General features: G+C 41.4%; 1 protein-coding gene across 1 annotated transcript in view; it reads right to left on the bottom strand.

Moving 5' to 3' along the window:
• Positions 1-21793, bottom strand: part of dip2ba (disco-interacting protein 2 homolog Ba) — a gene marked incomplete at its 5' end in the record, with an annotated part of 58744 nt that overhangs the window by 10021 nt on the left and 26930 nt on the right. Inside the window, 23 exons of the mRNA XM_080015547.1 lie at positions 4122-4234; positions 4664-4865; positions 6015-6129; positions 6352-6479; positions 6688-6768; positions 7386-7522; positions 7843-7982; positions 9469-9583; positions 9714-9833; positions 10288-10381; positions 10487-10551; positions 11308-11410; positions 11520-11629; positions 12337-12460; positions 13268-13378; positions 13465-13556; positions 13908-14105; positions 14309-14428; positions 15466-15594; positions 15708-15947; positions 16189-16311; positions 16669-16824; positions 18283-18354. Coding sequence (XP_079871673.1) covers positions 4122-4234; positions 4664-4865; positions 6015-6129; positions 6352-6479; positions 6688-6768; positions 7386-7522; positions 7843-7982; positions 9469-9583; positions 9714-9833; positions 10288-10381; positions 10487-10551; positions 11308-11410; positions 11520-11629; positions 12337-12460; positions 13268-13378; positions 13465-13556; positions 13908-14105; positions 14309-14428; positions 15466-15594; positions 15708-15947; positions 16189-16311; positions 16669-16824; positions 18283-18354 — 2888 coding nt within the window. The remainder of the gene's footprint in view (positions 1-4121; positions 4235-4663; positions 4866-6014; positions 6130-6351; positions 6480-6687; positions 6769-7385; positions 7523-7842; positions 7983-9468; positions 9584-9713; positions 9834-10287; positions 10382-10486; positions 10552-11307; positions 11411-11519; positions 11630-12336; positions 12461-13267; positions 13379-13464; positions 13557-13907; positions 14106-14308; positions 14429-15465; positions 15595-15707; positions 15948-16188; positions 16312-16668; positions 16825-18282; positions 18355-21793) is intronic.

Here is a 21793-nt window from a genome sequence, read left to right as displayed (position 1 = left end):
AGAAACAAAGAGAAGACCCCGTCAGTCCATTTTATTTTGCCCATCAAACCAATCACATGACTCTATTATAGCAGGCAGTGAAAACAACTCGGCTACGGCCAAAATGGCTGACATTACTGCGAAAAATTATTTTGAATTCTATCCCAACAAGGAGTTTCAGAAAAGTGGTCGTAACTCTGTGAATAAATACTTCATATTCCATGAGGTTCATGGTCTCGTCAGAAAAAGCCACTTCAAATTATGTATTAGTGAATTAATATGTTTTTTAAGGAAAATAAAAGATGAGATAAAGATGAGATCATCTCACTTATGATGATCTCACTTATGATGCTGATGCAAGTGTAGCTTTTCCTGTCTGCAGACCATAAATTGTTCTCAGGGCTAAGAATTTGGAACATTTGGAATATTGAAATAGAAATGTACCAATATAACTATCTTCTTAACAATGGTTTCATTTAGAGCTGTGGCAATTGTTACAAAATCATCTGATTGTAATTATTTGAGCTAATCGCAATCATTTTGTAAACTCGTTAGATTAGGTGCCTTTGCATCAGTGATTAAGTGCAAATTAACCATCAAACTTATTTTTTATGTTCCAATGTTCTATGTCAATTAATATTTTTCTGCAAAATGTAGACATTATTACTCTTTTAAGCTATGGATAGTGGCATCAAATGAACAAACAACCCTAGTTTAATTTTCCCAGTGGTTTTGGGTTATATACTTATACATTGAAACTAGTAGGTAAATAGTGATACAACTCCTCGTAGGGAATTTATTGTACTTCTCTCTAGCTTTGCATTTGGTGTTGATAAGCACAATAAGAGATAATGCCTGGGAAGAGGGACATCTGTTAACAAATAGGATAGGCAAGACCATACATACAAACAACAATAAAAATAGAAACATCAAGTCCACAGGACAGGGTTTAGGTGGAGTACGGGACACCAGGGGAGGCCTTCACAGGTGAGAGGAAATCAACATCTGACAGCACAGTAAAAACTAAAGTAAATTAATTAATAAAAAATAATTGTTAGTGTGATGTTCTGTGGACACACACAAACGTGCCTGCACACAGACCATCCACTCTCTACATTTGAGAGACCGTATTTTGATAGAAAGTGGAGTGGATCTGCGGCACATATAACGTGAGCATATCATGCAGACCAACTGTCCTGCCCACTCATTAGGCCATGCTTTGCATGGGAGCTTCAGAACACAAAGCTATTTAATGCAGCAAGCAGAGGTGCACACAAATGGGGTTGATTAAAATGCTAATTGACCCCATATGGGTCATTATACTTTGCTTTCTAATACATTATTAAAGTGGTAATTCAAAAAGAACATCTGTCTTAGGTGAAGTCCCAGAATGGAAAGTGCAACATTTTTCCCCCCACGGATATACATTGAAAGGCTGTTTCTCAAAAAGTACCAGCTTAAAAAAAAAAGTATGAAATATGGGATTTGTAACAAAATAATGTTGTGACCACCGACCACAGTATACAATTAAATGGTCTTTTTATGTGAAGCAACTAGTCTCTTCTCAATATAGAAACCTTGACTGCATACAATATAGATAAACATGGGGCAAAAACAACTGAAGCCTAAATCGTGTAATATAATAGTCTAATTATCCATTTAGTGTGTGGACCCCTGCTGACCAAGAAGCTAATTTAGACAGTGATACTGAGGGTCAGGCCGAGCTGGATCAGTGGCAAATTGGACTCTCACAGCCACAGAAGCACATCTGGTAAGACAGAAGCAGCGGAAGCAACAGCACATGGGGCCAAACTAGAGCCTTACCATTATTGTTGGCCACATACAGAGCTATAGTTCACCCCAAGGAGAATAGAGGCAGAACAATCACGGAATCATTGTTGAGGGTGAAGGCCATTTTCCTTGATAGCTACTGTCTCAGCATTATAATATATTAACAACACATCTGCTTATTGGGATTGTCTTTAGAAGGTGTATAGCTGTTATATACAAAATTTGATGCATTATTACATTTTAAACACAACTCTATTTTCTGACATGATATGCATTGTCCAGACCTGCCAACCTTGGGAAAATATTTTCAGTACCATCACAGTGTAACAGGGAGTCTCTGTAGTGTTTGAGTTACTGCAGCTAAATTAGTTATATCCATCAGTTATTCACACCATAGTTTTCTTGTAACGAGCCTATGCAAAGAACGACGTAAAAAAACGAACGTATGCGATCTACTACGGCTAACTGTATACAGTGTACAAATATATCTCATTGGAATATTTCCCTTGAAATGCATAATCTCATAAAGTTACCAAACATACTAGAGATGCGCTGATTGCAATTTCCTTGTCCGCTTCGATTTCTGTTTTTTCAAGTCTGACCTGCCGATGCCTTCTTTTGGGCAATTCAGTTTTTCATTAAAATTGTATGTTCATAATAAAACATTACCTGTTAAATACCTTTGACATTGTCATCCGATCATTCAGAGTTTATACTCATGATCAGAGAAATCAAATTTCTTATCATTTGGTCTCCTTGGGTAGATCTGTTGTACGTCAATGACAAATGTGATCGTGTGATCTGATCACGCTCACATGATAGGACAGCTGTACATACAAACTACCGTTGCAATTTTCAGTTACCACAATAGTGAGATTAGTGATTTTGACACTGTTTATTATTGTTCCTTATTCACTATGTAAGGAAGGAAGATGCGCAGAACAGAAGGTATTGGAGGCAGATGATCCGCTGTGGCAACCCCTAACGGGAGCAGCCAAAAGAAGAAGAAGATTATTCACTATGGAACAATAATAGAACATGAAACGGTCACTGAGTTCCAATAAAATATAATATGGGACTGTCAGCAAGTTTCAGTATAATGCAACCTCTCACTGAGTTTAAGTAGGAACCAACATATAACTAACATGGAAATATCCAGTTTAAACTTCAAATGAAAGTCTCTTTCACTTTTAAGTGCAAATATACCTTTCTATTATATTTATATGGTACTTACCATTCTAAATTAAATTGCAATCATTGCAAAAAAAAAAAAAAAAAAAGTTATAATATAATTGCTGACTCTTATCACTTCTTCTCCTTGGCTCACCGTGCATTAAACCAACTGAATCAAATCGAACGACTCGTTTTACTGAGTGACTTGTCAAGAACAGTCTCAAAAAAAGAGTCGAACCTTTCATCACGAGCGGAGCACGTGCACTAGGAACAACTAGAGCAGACGCTCCGCTGTTGTGACAGCAATAGAAACAGTCTGCACAGTTAAGAATATTGTCAGGCGATAGATAAATAACTAACCTGATCTTTATTTACCTTGAGGTACCTCCAAACAGGCAACATTTTCTTTCTTTCTCTCTCTTTTTTGAGTGCCAACTACGCAACTATGTGACATTACGTTGATATCGGGTTTGAGTATCATAACATTTTTTATCAGTACAGTACATGAGCACAGTATGGGGTGTGCATATTTGATCACTGATCGGTCGGTCACTGGTCATCAAGCTGAAAACCGGCAGATCGGTGCACCTCACGTTTTATATGTTAACATTACATCATCATGTCACATTTTTGTGCTTGATTATTACTCCCCCACTTACCATTTTACCTCATCAATGCAGCATTGTTGGAGAATAAAGTACTGCTGCGCTCAGTGGTTGAGTGAGTGAGAGGTGAGGTTACAGAACCACAGGTGGTAGCACCCGGTCCAATCTGAGCGATGTGGTTTAAATACCCAATAAATGTAGAGAATTGTTTTGTATGAATTGATTGTTTTCCGTAATTAGATTATAATAATATAATTATTATCATTTATTTATTTTTTTTGCATAATTTCAGCTGGCATTTCATACCTGCGTATTTTGACCAACAATTGCGTGGTTGGTACACAAAATGCATGCAGGTTGGCAGGTCTGCATTGTCTATGTTTGCATCACAGATATGTTACCTCCTTCAGGTATTGAGAACCAATTAAATAATGACAAGGATACCAATACAATAGCAATTACAATTTTGTAACTCATTGCTTCAAAAGTGAACATTTGGCTTGTCCTCCCAAATCTGTTGACTGAGGTTAGTTTCCGAAATGAGTATGCTTTTTTTGGTCTGTGACGCCTTACCTTTCTGATCAGATCCTGGTCCTCGACCACCCCTAGCTCTCTGCCTGTAGCCTGGGCGATCCTCTTCCCTGCTACGAGATTGCCGACCATGATTGAGGCCGGACCTACACCCACTGAAGAGACGAGAGAAGACAAGCGTCAGCCATACAGACAAACGACTGTACAAGACAAAGCCAATACACTGAGGGCTATTGATTTTTTGAATGTTGTCAAAGCCTTATAGGGATGTTTTGGGAAAGCCTGGAAAGATTGTATTTCCCATGAGCTCCACTGTCCCTTGTCAAAAGAGATATTTTGGCTCATTCACTCATAAAAAAGTGAGAAAATATTGCATTTGTAAAATACTCTGACCCAGATGGATAAGAATGAGGTAATGTATCAGTAATGTTGGATATGTCTGTATTTAATTGTATCAAACTTCATTCAAATTCATTATGTACAAATTTCCAACTTGATCAAATCATTTCACAACTTCTCTTCCTCTAACACAATGAGTCTAATAGCAAGTAGCAGTAGAGCGGTCCACTTCATCGTCAGCCTACCTGGCTGTTTCTGGCGTGGCTTGGGAAGGTTGGTAACACACGTGTGTGGGCACATGAGGATGTTGCAGGGGTGCAGGTTTCCTTCCAGGAAGTTCTGCTTGGTTTCACAGATATGGATGCCTCCCAGGGGCGTCTTCGGGAGGGTGTTTGCCGGGACGAGAGCCAGGCAGTACAGGCCGACTTGGTGGATACTGTCAATAGCCTGGGAAAAATAAAATAAACAAACTATAGGCCCTTTCCCACATGGAATCCATAACATTGCTGGATAAAAAATATCCGGCAAAGGCAGTAGGTAATCATTCTCACATAGCCTCCTTTATGGAAAGGTTCCATATAGGGTCTGTTCCCACATAGATGACTTGTTACGGATACAGTATGTTATAGGTTAGGGTTAGTACATTATGTCCAGTGTAGATGCGATCCTTTGGACAATCAGTTGGCAACGGACGTACAATCTGAATCGTTTTTGTTTTTTTTCCTGGTTCTCAGAGACCAGCCCCTTCCCTTCTCCCCGCCCCTTCAGGGTGGACTCGTTCCCTCTGCTGACGGACCCGGGACAGGGACCCATCCCCGGACAAAATAACCCAAGTGATCACACTGATTTTTGATAACATTTATTAAAAATCAGTGTGATCATTTTCAACCTGTCTTACACTCTGCCTCCAGAGAAGGAACCTCTCCACCCGTTCTACCTCTCCCTGCACACTCGTTCCCTCTGGCTCCATGCTCTGGTGGAGCCGGCGGGCAAGCGAAGTGCTTGTGCCGGATGTCTACGCACCCCACCTCTAACTGTAAAAGAAATGTCTGAACGGCATTTTTTAGAAGACAAAGAATTAAACTTAAGAATATAAAGACCTGTTTCTGTTGAACCCACTTTTTGTGCTATATTCGGATTCGGCTCCACCCCTACTTTATGGCAAAGCTACGACTATTACTATTATTTCATATCAGGTAAGAAAAGAGGACGCTTGTTTTTTAATTTTCGACAAGGCAAGGTTTCAGAATTTTGTTTAACAAATATTTGTTACATAATATACAACTACTAATTTGTCAAAGTGTAAAAAATATAATGACTATATCAGATCTAAAAAACACCCAGTGGGCCGTGTGATGTCGACTGGAGGGCCATAATAGACCCATGGGCCACAGAATCCCCAGCCCTGGTGGCCATGATATATTATCGAGTGCTGCACACCAGGTAAAGATATGTGACTTATTGTGACACAAAATTAATACATACTGGATGTGCATCACAAAAATAACAATGAACACAAAAAAAAACCCTCCAAATCAAAAATAAAGACATCAAATGTTCTATTTAAGATAGGGTAGATCCCTTCATACAGTCTACCTGCAGAACTCTGCTCATCCACTGGAAGCTGTCCTCCTCGCTGGCGTCAGGCCGCTGCTCCGCTACAATCACTATCCTCTCGTCATAAAACACCGTCACTGAGAAGACAGCGATTCTAAACAACACACAAGAGGGACAAGGGATCTATGATTCAAAACACCTCAAATGACAGAAGCCCAAATGTCCGTCGAAGTAATTGTCCTCTCTAATTGGAAAAAGATAATTTAATATCTTTTTCTTTGTTTGATTTCATCATTCAAATATTCTTCATGTTATTGTACACACATTAAATGTACACACATGAACACATTCCCAAACATGCAGACAGTCTGTTTACCTTCCTCTGTAGACTGTTTTGACCGGCTCCACTGCCAGCGCAGTTGCCACCAGATCATCTGCGTTGTGCCGTCGACCGCTCACCGTCAACAGTCCCTCATTCTTCCCAACAACAAACACCAGGCTGCCCTGTGTGTGTGTGTGTGTGTGTGTGCGTCAACATATTAGGTCTTGACTGGTTCCTCATTTGGCTGCATTTCAGTTTTCCTGTGTATCCATTTAATAGTGTTGACAGTAGCAACACCAGCGCGACGGAGTAACAAAGTGCACCACCCACACATAAATAAGTCTCAATTTAACATGCTGAATTCATATAATTATGAACTCTGAATCTTACCGGTCCGACAAATCCCAGCAGGCCTGTACGAGTGAAGGGGATCTCGCCGATAGGAGCTCCAGCCTGGTTCACAGGGATCACCTACACAACACAAAGCAGCTCAGACAGAACTACAGAGATCTCACCTAAACAACACATTTCAAAACGAAAGGTTAAAATTCAGCGTAATGGTTGTTGGAAAAAAGATGCCAACACACACACACACGCACACACATATTCATATACATTTATATTATACTGTATATTCAAATCCATCCATCTTCACAACTAAGTTAATGCAAGACTCTAAAAGCTGATTTACACTCCAGTCCAAGAGAAGATGCTACCTGATGTAGATAATATTTGATCTGCTCCCTCTAATGGAGTGTAATTGATCCAATTTTCACAAGTTGAAAATGCATGTGAAAGTGGACATTGTGTTGATGTGTTATTTGACGAGCATTTGTAACCATTTAAATGGGAAGTACTGGTACTGATGGCACTGATGGCACTGATTCATCAAACGATACATCTTTGGAAAATATCTTGTGTGTGTCACTGTTGTAACAGAAACACAAACTGCAGAGACAAACCTGCACTACGCTGGGAAATAAAAATGCGCGAAGGTGGGGATTTCTTATTGAAAACTTGAATCTTGAACAGTGCCTTATCATTGCACTGGCGTATTTTCAGAGACTTTCAGGAACAGGAAGCCATACCTCAAACGTGTTCTTGGTGACTCCTGGCAAGCCATAGTACATGGTGCCTCCGGCTCTGGAGTTGAGCACAATCTCCCCTATCTCATCTGTTTTACACAGCTGTGGAGGTCCATCGGGTTTCACAATGCACATTAGAGCTGAAATGCACACACACACACACACACACACACACACACACACACACACACACACACACACACACACACACACACACACACACACACACACACACACACACACACACACACACACACACACACACAGAGATTACAAAACAATACCACATCCTTAACTGTAAACTGCTGACTCAGAACATTAATGAATCGAAAGAATGCAGGAAAAAAACACCAGGACATTATTACAGGAAACCTTGAGGGAAGAAAAAGTAACAGCAGACGTCACTCCTTTTATGTGTGAGGGTGTGTGAGTGTGTGTGTGTCTGTGTGCGTAGTTGTACCGCCAGGCATGACGTGGCCCACATCCTGCACAGTGAGAGCAGAGTTCTTGTCCTCCGTGTTGACCCTGATCACCCCGTGGCTCAGTCCGCCCATGGACAGGATGGCCCTGGCCGGCAGAGGGGCTCCGCGCACACCAGGCCTGAAGAGGAGAGCAAGCCGTTGATTTATCAACTTATTATGCAGGCAGACTAACACAGCAGAACCTCCTCCATCCGGACACGATGGGAAATGTTTGGTTGACCAATTTTTTAAGTTTGGTTAAACTCTGCCAAAAACAAACAAAATGAACTCTAGGGCTGAACAATTCATTTAATTCAAACTCTCATCGCAATTTAACAGAACACAATTTTCAAATGACAAAGCCTGCAATTAAAAAAAATTAAATAAAAAATGATGTTGCACAATCTACGCAATAGGGCTGTTTATAAATAAAATACTACATTTCTTCTGAAACACTGCGTATTTTTATAATGTTAATTTTCAGATTTAAACAATTACAAGGCTTGAAGTTAAATCAATGAGTCAATATTTGGTCTCATCTCATCTCATCATAACACGTGTGCCTGGCCTACAGGAAAGAGCAGTTTATATGTTGACTGTGTCCATTTTTGTGTTGGTCATCCTATAAAATGATTTATTGCTTGTGTTTAGGGAATAATACAGGAGATAAGGAACTTAAAAAAATAAAATAAATAAAAAAAATTGCATATTAAATAACAACATTGGTTTAAAATATCGCAATTAGATTATACCAAATCGTTCAGCCCTAATGAACACTCATCATTAGTCATGGTGTGATCCCCACTTGATCTTTTGTTTTAAACAACGTTGGTCCACTGTTTGAGTGGCCCAGGCAGTCAAAGTGAGTGTCAGATATAGTAGGCTCTACTGTTCAGATGTAAATGAAACAGGTTCCGTGGAAGGTGCAGGTGAATTTTAGAAGCTAGAGGTTAGGGTTACCACAGTTATCAGTGTTACCCGGTGTTCAGGCCTAAATTAATTGCATTGCTTGCACACCGCCCCAACAGGTTTTTGCTTTGTTATAGAAATAAAACCAAAATAAAAACATTTAGTTCATTTTCACTTATCGGCGCAGACGTTTATCAAATGAAAAAATATTTGCTGTGAAAGTGAAAATGTCTGCTTGTGCACGCAGCAAAGTCTGTTTATCACAGGAGAGGAGAGAAGGCTCTTAGAGACCTTAGATCCGGTATAGATCGGGACCTGTCTCCCTCCATCCGTAATAATTAGCACCCGTGCATAATAGGGATACTCCGCGTTGTAAATTGTCCGATTACACTAGTGTCGTCATGAGTTAATTAATCTGTGGGAACAATTCCACACCGTGGCATCCCTACTAGAGGGCTTATCAATAGCAGCTTCACTAAGATAATTTGAAATTGGTCACCAATGGGGAAGGGTCAGTACAACGTTTAAACCCAAAGAGCAAACAAAAACACAATAGAAGGCTAGAAAGACAATATTAAAAACAACAAAAAATAGACATTGATTGGCATTGGAATAGAGAACAGATAATTAAGGGAAAACACATCATATCATCTGGATGTTGCCAGGTTAAAAATATAGTTTACAACAACAAATAGATAATGAGAGTGAAGACGTGCCTGCGTATGGCCACAGTGAGCGCCTCAGGAGAAGAGGCACACGGGCAGATGACCTCAGGCTTCAGACCATGGGACTGGAACACGTTCAGGAAGGCATCGCACGACGACACAGACCCTGATAAGAGACGACACACACATCTTTCAGAGGAAAACTATGCAGTCATATAGTAACAGTACGTATTAAACGTCCGCCGTTTTTGTCCCCTTATATATAGATTCTAAGCCTGCGGGTGGAGGCGACTCACATGGGTTGGCTCCATCGGCCACTATGAGCATGCGTATCGAGGAGAGGTTGGTGTCCCTCTGGTCGCGGTGGGCCATCATGGCCCAGTGGAGGTCACGGCATTTGACCAAGGCCACGCGTGCTACAAGGAGATAATAAGGAGCAATAATGGATTATATAGACATAACAGCATTATGTAAATTCATTAAGAAAAAGTAGTGAAAACTGTAATAATTTTTTTCGATCACAAGCAGCTTGGCGGGGGCACGTTGTCTGATAAAGCATGTTGAACCAGAAAAAATAAAGATTTTGGATAGAAATGCAGCAAACATTCCACGTTCAATTTGAAATGTGAAGTGCAAAAGTATGAAATTACAGTCTACAGCTAAGTAAAAGCTGATTTTTCGATTGAGCTCGACTTAAAAATAGAATGTCTATGTTTGAGCTCTATTTATTTATTTATCATCATCATCATCATTATTATTAATTATTATTATTATTATAATTTATCCCTTGCACCATGTTTTTATGAGCTTAATATTGTCTTACATGTATTCATCATTCGGGAAAATAACATGCTGGCAAAGCTAAAATACCTTTGTGAATGTAGACTCTTTGCACCCAGGATATAGGACAGGCTTTCATGACAGCGTAGGGCACACTGATAGTGTGGATTCTGTTCATGACACTCTGGAATAAAAAATGCACACCTTGTTAATGTTGTAACACATGCCGGGAGCAATTGACAGCATCTGAAAGGAAGGATTTTTGACTTTGGTGTACATCGACACTTACTGTTAAGACCCCGTGCCACAAACCCATATCCTTTTTACAGTCCAAAACGTTGACCAGCGTTTCGCCTGAGAAGGGGGGACACACAATACATTTTGTTATAGTGCAGTCACACTCTAAGTACAGTCTTTCCTTCTGGCCCATTATGGCGAATATTTTTATAATTGCGATCAGCCATCATGACTCTATTGTGGGAGCCGATCTTCTCAGAGACAAGAGGCTAAAGTGCCGTTTGTTTACGTAGAACCTGCCCGGCTATGGGAAGGAATAGGTAGAGTGGATAAATAAATCATCCGACAAGACCTTCTAGTGAAAGGGCACTCCACAACAGAGCTCTGGAGAAGAGGCAGGATTAATTATTTAGGAAAGATCTGCTCTTTAGCCAAACAAATGAAAAACAGCCACAAATCTCCTCACATTAATTTGTCATCACTGTGTTGTTTTTATGTGTGTACCTTTGACTGGCGCACTTTACACTGAGGGATTAATGAAGTGCAATCTATCTTCATCAACACTAAAATAAGTAGAAAAACTTGATAACAACGAAGAAAACATTTGCTATGCTTACCACTATATTCCACCTCCTCCACTCGGTAATAGCAATGCTTTTTTTAGGCTAGTCGCCTGTGTCTGTGACTGACTGTACAACAATACACCAACTCATACCGTGAAGAATTCCTTGTACATGAAAATGTACCCGGCCAAATAAACACATTCTGGTTCCATAAGAACGCATCTTAGACATACAGGCAGATGATTCTCCATCACTTCCATCTATCTTTGAGTAGGATTCATTTGAGCTTCGCAATGCTTGAGGTCATCACCTTCACAGTAGTTGCAGGCCTGGGTGAGGGCCTGACAATGAGTCAAGAGGGAGATCTTGGACACGGCTACTCCCATCACCGTCCCCTCCTTAGTGGCCTTATACTACGATGGTGAGAGTGGGAAAGAAAGAAAGCCAATTCAACAATACAAAAAGGGCACCGGAAAACAAGCAGAGGTACGTGCAGTCTTCTGTACAGACGACGAGTCCCACCTCGATGTAGGCGGTGTCCGTGTTGGCGGTGGGGATGTGTGGCTGCCAGTCTTTGGAGGGCTTCGTCAAGTACTTTGTGTCCGTTACCACCCACTTCATCCGTGGCCACCCTGGAGAAGACGGCCACAATGACATCAACAACCCTTTGCCACAGAGATCAGTGATTCTCAACCTTTTCCGTATCAAGGGCCCTCGATTTGATACGCATCAGGCCGGGGATCCCATGTGATAAGATATTGTCTTTCTGTGCCCGTAGAAATCTTTCAATGTCTCATTGTTGAACTGTTCATTGTTTCCTTTAAGTGAGATATGATTTAGTCCAAATCCAATACCTGTCTATACTATAGTTACAGAGATGATAGTGAAAATGTGATCAAAACAGTCATTATTGTACATTCTCTAATGGTGCTAAGGTCTTGTAAATGAACTGATGGTGAAGTTTAACAATCATTTTGCTTAAGACCCCCTGGACCATCTTGAAGGACCCCTGGGGGTCCCCGGATCCAACGTTGAGGAACACTGGCGAGGAGAACAAGGGTGATACAAATACCTCTAAGCGGACACTTAAGAGTGTTGGTTTTTTTTTGGAGTGGTGATAAATGATGCAATATCTCCATCCCAGTAAATCCCTGGTGATAACTCCAAATGCAAACAGCTGACTCATCAATAATATACATTGATGGGCGATGTACATTGTACATTGATGTATTCTCTTTATTAAGTCTGTATAATGAGTCCCAATGAGAGTGAGGCAGGGTGACCGGGAATGACTCAGCAGTATTGGTTTTGATGATACCGCTGGGGGTGGGGGGCTGACCTTTGAACTGCATGATCTCTCCGTTTGGGGTCTTTGGAAGCCCCTTGAGACACACTTCGCTGGTCAGCGCCAGGCCCACCCCGCAGCTGCCCAACAGGAAGCCGATCTGCTGGCTGCCTGCATCCTGCGCAGAGAGACAAGGGTCAAGGGATAGAGATGCATGAGGCGAGGCCTTGGTGCAAAAAAACAATTAAAATCCATTTCCCAGTGTTATTCTGGTCAATATGTCAGTTGTATAATGAATGCATAATCCTTGGGTTGTCTAAATAATAAGTCACAGTATGTAGACAACGGCTTTGAAGTCATTAAGAGCCACCTATGGGATGCCATTGGAGTCTAAAGCAATTTATTGCTTTCACAAATGTCATAACTGATTTGTAAGAAACCAACATTTTAACAAGTAAATTATTGTTCTTCTTTCACCATTCCCAGTACCAGCAGGAGCTCTGGAAGACTTGAACCATTAATTTTATAAAATAAACAACAAACTTTAGGCCATTTTCCACGACAAGAAATATTTCAGGAACCTGGAACTTAGTTTCAGGTACTTAAAAACCTTTTTTCACACGAGGTACTTAGTTTTAATATTGGTTCCACTTGGATAGTGAAACGATTGGAACAGGAACCATTGGGGCGGAGTTTGTAGTACTGAACAACACTACGAGAGAACGCCAAGCTTGCCAACTGCACATACTGATGAGACAATGAGTAAATGACATATCGCACAAGTCCCACGTGTTGCCGTCAGTTCCTCCCGATCTCCCTGGTGAAAACAACAAAGAACTATTTCTGGGACTGGCAAGGATCCCACTCCTCATTAACTTGTTGCAGTGTCTTATTCTAAATGTGTTGCTGTAGCTAAAGAATCCCTACAAGATCTTCACTGCACTGGTTTAACACGCAGCACGAAACAGCTCAATGCAGGTTGTACCTGCCGAGACAGCGGAACCTCAATAGGCACGGGGATGACCTCGGCCAGCAGGCAGCCATAGAACGCCACCCAGAACATCGCTGGGTCACTGTTGGGGTACACCAGCGCCACCTACGACACAGACATACAGATTTCTCACGTTAGATCACTTGTTTTTAACCTGGATACAGGATACTGAACGGCTCTTTGACTCTTACGCGATCTCCAGGTTTGAGGACAGGCTCAGTCTTAGTTCCCAGTTTGTTAAGCAGTGTGTAGGCCAGCTTCAGACTGCGATTCCATAGTTTACCTGATGAATTGAAATAAATAGAGAAATGGAGAAAAAAACAAAAAACCCTTGAATACTGATTTAAATGCTGTATGATCTAAATCCTGGTCACACCGAAACTCTGAATGCCACCAAGGTCTTTCTGTCTTCTAATGCAACAATTCAACTCAAATGTCTTGTTCATGCAAATTAAGTGAATGAATGAATTTGACTTGTTTTGTGCAGGCAAAAAATAAAAATAAAAAATTTGGTTGATCTAGGTCAAATCACTTGTAAAAATACAGTTGTTGATATTTGTAAAAACAAATTATTGGTTATGCGAAAAAGGCCTGGCATCATTAAAACTTGAGAATGAGTGGAAGAGTCGCTCACCATACGTGAGAGTGTAGAGGGGTTTGCCAGTGATGTCCAGGGCTGTGAGGGCGGGGCTCTTTGCCTGGGTGGCTCCCCAGCGAGCCAGGGCAGCCTGGAGGGCCGGGGGCCAGTTGCTTACCACCCCAAGGGGTTCTCCCTTTACAGGGATGATCTGACGGCCCTCTGGCTTTGGGGTGTTGGGGTCAGGCTGGGGCACTGAGGAACAGGGAAATTAATATTTGCGTTGAACATTCACGCATAAAAATTTGGGTGTTACCTAACTCGCATTTGGTGCAACTTTTGTATGGTTATAGATCTTGAATCTAAGATTTTAACAATGATTGCAACAGTGATTGCAATCCATGGGCAGGTCATTACAGTAAGTAATATTTGTGAAAAACAAAACATTTGTGTCTCACCTTCTACAATCTCCTCCGAGTCGTCCAGGAAGAACTCGCTGAGCGGGGGTCTCTTGGGCCGTTTCAGCGTGTTTAGCAGCTGCTGGATCTTCGTGGACACCCTGCTGTTGACTGGCACACCTGGACAAAGAGCGACAAGAACGGCCGTCAGTAAGGCAGACGGACAAATCCACACACGCGCACAGATACAAGCGTTTGACACACACACACACACACACACACACACACACACACACACACACACACACACACACACACACACACACACACACACACACACACACACACACACACACACACACACACACACACACCACAGCTCTACAACAACATCTCAGTCAGGCAGAATCCCACAAACTCACATTCAAGAGGATCAGGAGTAGAATCACCAGCGGAAAGGTATTGAAAAGGTAGTTTCTAAAATTTTCTTTTTCTTTTATTTATTTATTACAGAAGACAGTTGCTTTGGACCAAATTAGCGGGAATCAGAGGATAGAGGAGGTTTGCTACTTCTAGTGCTATGACACAAGACGAACATAAAAGACAGAAGGACAGGTGGAAGTTGGAAAAAGGAGAGCTTGCTGACAGCCTTGTCGACATACCTGCCCCCCCAATTTACATTTACCTTTTTGCTTTCCTTTTTTTAATGAAAGGCAAGACAGGATTGGATAAATGGACCCAAAAAAGAAAAAAAAAATAACTGTTGTTAGCAGCAATCACCACAGTGCATGAAATGAGGATGATATTGATTTCTGATGAACATGAGCAGATCAATGATGACACCACACTTCAACCCACCAAGCAGTAGATAGCCAGAAGTAGAGACAAGGTGATTGAAAAATTAAACAATTAAATTATTCATTATTATGTACTTATTTACAATCATGTTATTTATTTACCAATATAAAGGTGTAACTATAAAACAAGATTAAAAAAAGGTGGACCTTTTAATTCCACAAATATTCAATTAGGTGGACTGTTTCAGGCCTTACACCCACCCAATAGACTCATACGCTTATGATTAAAGGATATGTTCTAGAAATTACTCATCACAATATAGATTAAAATAGAGTCTTTACAGCTTTTCAAAACCCTTTTCCAATCCAATACACAAAGCCAGATTTAAGCAATGGACGTGTATGTGTGTGGCAGAGTACCGTCAGCAGTATCCAGCATGCTACAGCGGCTCTGTCCACGGCTCATCCCCTTAACTGCTGGGGGCAGATCCACCCTGGAGCCCCTCTCCTGGGGGGTGGAAGACGTCACGTCTGGGGGGACGCTGTTTTCTGGAGAAATGGGAGAAAGTGGGTCATCACCATGAGGAGAGACCCAATGAAAGGTGGCTTTGTTTTGCTCATGTTCATTGATGACATCTTATAAAGATATTTGGCATATCTACCTATCCGTGTGTAGGCTAAGACGTCGGCCAACACGGAGGTCGGCTGCGGTTGGGGCTGAGGCTGGATCTGGGTCTTGGGCTCCCCGTGGGAGAGGGTGGAGGAGGCTGAGGAGGAGGTGGAGGAGCTCTGCAGGGAGCGGTTTATCCAATAGTCGGGGCTCTGGAGGCTCTGGGCGAGCGCGGCGCTGAGGGCCGCCTGCCGTCGCAACGAGCCCTCGTCCTCAGACGCAGAGGACATGTCTGGGGGAGAGGAGAAGTGCAGCAGAAAACAAACCCTTACAGTTTTTGGTCGTTCACATTTTCTTTTGACTTTATTTGTATTCTACTTTATTGAGCATCAGAAGAGGAATTTTATCTCTTTTCTTTTTCTTTGGTACGCTTGAAGTCTAGATCGCGCCTCTCATTTTTTAGAAGAACAGAATAGACAGAACAGCATCACTATGGAAGCATGCAGACTGCTATGTGGCAGACACAGTTTTACCTGGAGGTGTGCAGTTTTCTGAGGGAGACTGGACGAAGGCGGAGCGCCTCTTGGTGGGCATGGGCGCCATCTTCTCCTCTTTATGTTTGGCCAGCGCTGCCTGCACAGCCTCTGTGTGGATGTCTGGTTGAAAGACAAAGTTCATTTATATCAAGGTTGGGGCGCAATGTTTAATGAAAGGTTTAAATTATATCCGTAATGCAATAGAAAATGAAAGGCAGACATCGGTATTGTGGCATGTATTAACAAAGAGCAGTGGACACAATGGCCGAGTGATGCACAGTTGAGACCAGGCTTTGTAGATGGTACAATATATTAGAGATAAATGTGCAAATATTCAAATATGAAATACACACACACACACACACAAACACACACACACAAACACCCACACACTTTAGATACCATATGTAATGTGGTTATATTTAAAAAACCCACAAAAAACAAGTGTATGGGTGTGTTTCTTTTCAGGCTACTAACCTGATCTGTAGCGGTCGTCTCTGGCCCCCCCGCTGCGGTGTGTGCGGTGGTGTCTGGAGGCAGAGGAGGTGGAGGGGCCCGGAGCCTCGGGACTGGGGCTGGGGTCCACACTGTGGCCCGGGGAAAGCTGTACGTCAGGCAGAGACAGATCCGAATCTAGAGAACAGGAGCAAGTACAGAAGGAGCAAAGTCAACACTAACAGATACACAGCAACAAACACAGCATTGAATCCAGCGGAGCATAAACACACGTTATCTTGCTTTTCCTACAGCTGATGGTATTATGTCCAAATGCACGTTTGAAGATTTGATGCTACACAAAAGATCAAAAACGTAATAAAAATCAGTGAAAGAAATTTTGAGAAGCAGACGGATCCAGACCGTGATTATGAAGTAATGACCGATCTTTTGTATAAAAAGCTTAATTTGATTTAATCAGGAAATGTTCATGCAACTGGATGTTATACAAAGGCGGTTTATACATCTTTTTATTTTAACATACATTCTGACTTATGCATGCATGTTAAATACTGAAGACATATACAAGTCTCTAAATTGAGCTCTCCTACAAGGTCTATGAAAGAGTAAAAATAAGGATACAAAATTACTTATACAACTTAAACTCTCTTCTGAGATGTTAAAAGTGGCCTAGATTCGAGCAGGGACATGTTTATTTTTAGCAAACTGTCAGTGTGTTTCTCCAAGTGGGGAGGGTCCATAGCAGCCCTGCAGAGATGAGGGACATGGGGGCCTACAGAGCCTGGCACAGGGACAGCAGGTTATCCTTCAGCTTCAAAGCTCCCAAATATCAACTCTGACCGGAAGGGCATTTTGTCAGTGACAGAACATAGGGTTAAAAGGGGTTCAATTCCACCAACCTTGGGATGCAATCATGCGAACAGAAATTAAAATTAGAAAAATATCTTCAAATTATTTTAGTGTACAGTGAAACCCATTTTAATATTTAATGAACTAGATCTAGGTAACTCCATCATCACAGGCAACAGTTGTTCATCTTTTTTTTGCAAAGACAAAAACCATGCTATGCTACAGTCACACATTATGAAGAAGATTTTACTTAAGTGTGATGCATATTATAATTCAACTCTTACTTCCCTACTATTTTTGTGTGAACGGCTGTGAGAGTCAGTGAAATGGGCGGTAGGGTCTCATAATGTCCTTGACACTCCTCCTTGATGTTGTTTTGGACCAGACTTGGCGAGCATTATTCTACGGACCAGATGCTTATCCTCGCCACTAGATGGCAGTAGGAAGCCAAAGATCCCTCTGACAAAGAGACAAAAAAAGTCCCATTAGAAAATCGATTTAAAAAGTTTAAATTAATAAAAAAAACATTTTGTTTAGTTCCTCTGTGTATATTATGGTTTATTTGAGTCCCAGTGGGCATAAACCACAACTTAAAAACACAGATTCCAGCAGAATACAATGGCAGTGATCGTGAAAAACAACTTTTAAAAGTAATGTGTGTAATGTGACAAAGCCAAAAAAGAAGAAGTACAAGACTGGGGGGAGGAGAGAAAGGGAGAAGTGAGAAGAGGAAGAGACGAGGGGGAGAGGTCCAGTGAAGAAAGAAGGGGGAGAGAAGAGTCTTACTTGGCATGTGAGGGATATAGGGGGCCAGCAGCTTTGCTCTCTTCTTCTCGTAGCCCTTCTGTGTGATGTCACCTAGGAGAGAAGACAATAACACCACGCCGCTATGTCAGTCAGAGGGAACACACACACACACACACACACACACACACACACACCAAATATGACAATACTTAGGAACGAACACCTCTATATCTATAATATAAAGTTTAATTATCGAAAATCGAGAAAAAAAATGATTATGACATTATTAGCAAGCAGGTAAGACATTAACTGTCTATGAAGTTAAGAAAGTTGCATTACACATACACACACACATACAAATACAAACACGCACACAGTGCAAACCGCACATACACACAAAACACATGCAAAACACACTCGTTTAAGCAGCACATTACCAGAGCATGAGTCATAATAATCCTCTTCTGACTAAATCTACTGAACTCTGCATCTTAAGGGATCAGTCCGTTTACAACCACGCAGGATATAACTCCTTTGTTTGGCCGTACATTAGTTGGGGTGAACAAACATGGCGAGTTCGCACAGACCCTCACCCCAGGCTAAGCAACCCAAATACGATTACAGCACTGGCTGATACCCACGTGGAAAACAATAGCAGATAGACAGGCTATCGAGAACGGTTGGGCCAGTCACCACCCCCCACACACACTAAAGTATTAACTCTGGCGGGATTGTTTCCCACAAGTGGAAAATAACATAGAAGCTGGGAAGACAGGGTTTCACCCCAAACACACACGGCACCTCACTGTCCTTCAAAATATCTCTCAAAACCCAGCTCTTTAAATTGCTTTTAATTAACTAAAGTCTCTTAGAAAAAAAAAAAAAAAAAAAAAAAAAAAGTTAAGTAACGATGCCAAGTAAAAAAAAAATAAGTCTCTTACACTAAGTTCTAATCTAATCTGTTTTCTTTATGCGTTGTTTTATTCCATGTGATTTTTATTTTAAGTGTTGGGAATTGGGAAAACCCCGACACAAATTAAATGTATTATCATCAACTCACTTATCCTTCCCTTCTGCCTTTGTTTCTCTCCACCATCCTTTAAAACACACACACACACACACACACACACACACACACACACACACACACACACACACACACACACACACACACACACACACACACACACACACACACACACACACACACACACACACCTTCCTATATTTCCAGTGATAGCGCTGCTTTGTCAAGAGCGGTGCTGCTTAGCCTCAACGCCCATAAACACTTAGGAGCCGACAGAAAACAGAATCAGAGATGGTGGGCACAAGAGGGGAGTACGGAGGGGGGGGAGAGAGGGCTGAGTAAGGTAAACATGATGAGAGGGCGATGGGGAAGTGAGAGGGAACGAAGCCCAGCGTGTGTGAAACAACAATGGAAAGAAAAAGAGAAGGAGAGCCAAAGTTCAGCTGCAGATGGTGGAAGAGTGCAGCTAGGGGGGGTAAGGAAAAAACCGGGAGAGGCTGGGAAGCTAGAGGGGGTCCAGCGTTCGAGTAGGACGCAGTACTTTCCTCTCTCCCTTTCTCATTCATTAGTGTTCATGTTTTGACTGACAACTCCAAGGCAGCCTTTAAGGTGATAGCTGATCACAAGCACCATCATGTCACCGCATCAGTAATATGTCAGCAATCAAAAAAAAATAAAGAACCCTGTGATGGTTTCGGCCCCAAATATGCAGATCAGAGCATCACAGCGGGGGTTCCCATGTGATGGGAAAACTAGCTGGAGGGGGTGCGCCACACGATCAGTCAAATAGTTGTCTGTAAAATATGTGTTTTTTTACAATGTAGGAATTGTTTATCTGATCTGACCTCACAGAAAAAGGCACCACGCTTCCTCGAGGAGGGCTCCACTTCTCTTGACATGGTTTGAACGAACTCACTGAATGTTCCTTTCAAAGAGGAGAGTTTCCCAAGCTTTGGGAATTTGGTTTTTTATCGATAAGTTAATTTGTCCCTCAGACCCCCCAACAACTAGTCAACATAAAAACCAATAGGGAAGCACAGATACAGATACCTGCATTGGGTCTGACGCTCTGATACCTAAACCTGATACTAACTTGACGTAGCTGCATGGAGTTCCCATTTCATATTGTATTTTTCAAATTCATGTTACATGCGATACTGGCGAAAGAAACCAGCAAAGTGAACAAGTGTTGAAAAGAACAAAGACACAGTCTCTTCAAAAGCATAATATCAACATAACTAGTAACTGAAAATGTCAGCATTTGTATCGCTACTCATATTTGAGTCTGAGAGACGCTGGACGTCCGGAAAACAAGCAGCGAGGTACGAGGGGAAGGTACAACAGCAGCAATGAGGTGGTATTACAGAGACAAGAGAAGACAAGGTAAAAACACACTCACATTCTGACATACCAATCCAACACGCACACACAGTGAGCAGATCAATAGCAGGAAACTGGATAACTAGAGCTGTCACAATTATTAGATATCTTCTGAACATTATTATTCAAGCTGATCATCCACAATCCTATGTTTCCATCCAGAAACTTCAAGCCAACATTAGAAATGTTGCAACAAATTCATAATATTTGTAATTGTAATGATAAATTCATAATAGGAATCAGTTGAGTTTTAATCAGTTGGGTTGAGGCAACGGTCCAACTGAATTTTATGCTTGGATGTCCAAAGTCAATAACACCTCTTGTTCATATGGATGTGCATTATCTAGTGGTAGGTGTTGTTTAAAAAATTATGATACCAGTACCAACACCAGTAGCCTTCAAGTGAATACCGACACCATTGGATTACTTCATCTGATAACTTTTTTTCCCCTCACGTGAATGGAAGCATTCAGTTGCATAAAGTATCACCACTCCTCTCCATCCCAATTATTATTTTTTTTACACGAATACACTTTAAAAGTGTGAAAATTATTTAAATATTTATTAAAAAACTACAGCTGTACAAAACTGTTCAATGAAGGGCCCTGTCATTTTAAACAAACGCCCAGTACAGAAGGACTGATTACAGTGAGGAAAACCTCTTTCAATGTTCATATCGACACCTGACTTGTTTTAAGACAGACTTGAAAAATGATCTGTTAACAGACTGTTGTAGCTGCTGCGGTGGTTAGCGGGCCAATCACACGTCGCATTCAATCAAAAAATGCTTGCGGTGATTGGCTGGCTCGTAGCTGCTGCAATAGTGGGCCAATCACACATCGCATTACAGTTAATCGAAGAACGCTGGCGGTGATTGGCTGCGAGCAAAACCCTACGAATAATCATTGTTTTCCTAGATCTGGCTACAGAAAGGATAAAATGCAGGTATCTTCTGACTGGAGATGTTTCGATACTACTCGGTATTGAGTTATTTTGGATACCTTAAAGGTACTGAGTACCAACACCCAGCCCTAATGTTATCCCACTATGAAAAGCTCATACTCTGGTAGTGGCATTAAATGAACAAATTAAAGTAAGACAATTATATAGTAAATCGCAATTATTTTGCCTGACAATTACTTG

Source organism: Zeus faber (assembly GCF_960531495.2).
Source record: "Zeus faber genome assembly, chromosome: 15".
Lineage (NCBI taxonomy): Eukaryota > Metazoa > Chordata > Actinopteri > Zeiformes > Zeidae > Zeus > Zeus faber.
This window is presented reverse-complemented; position numbering and strand designations above follow the sequence as displayed.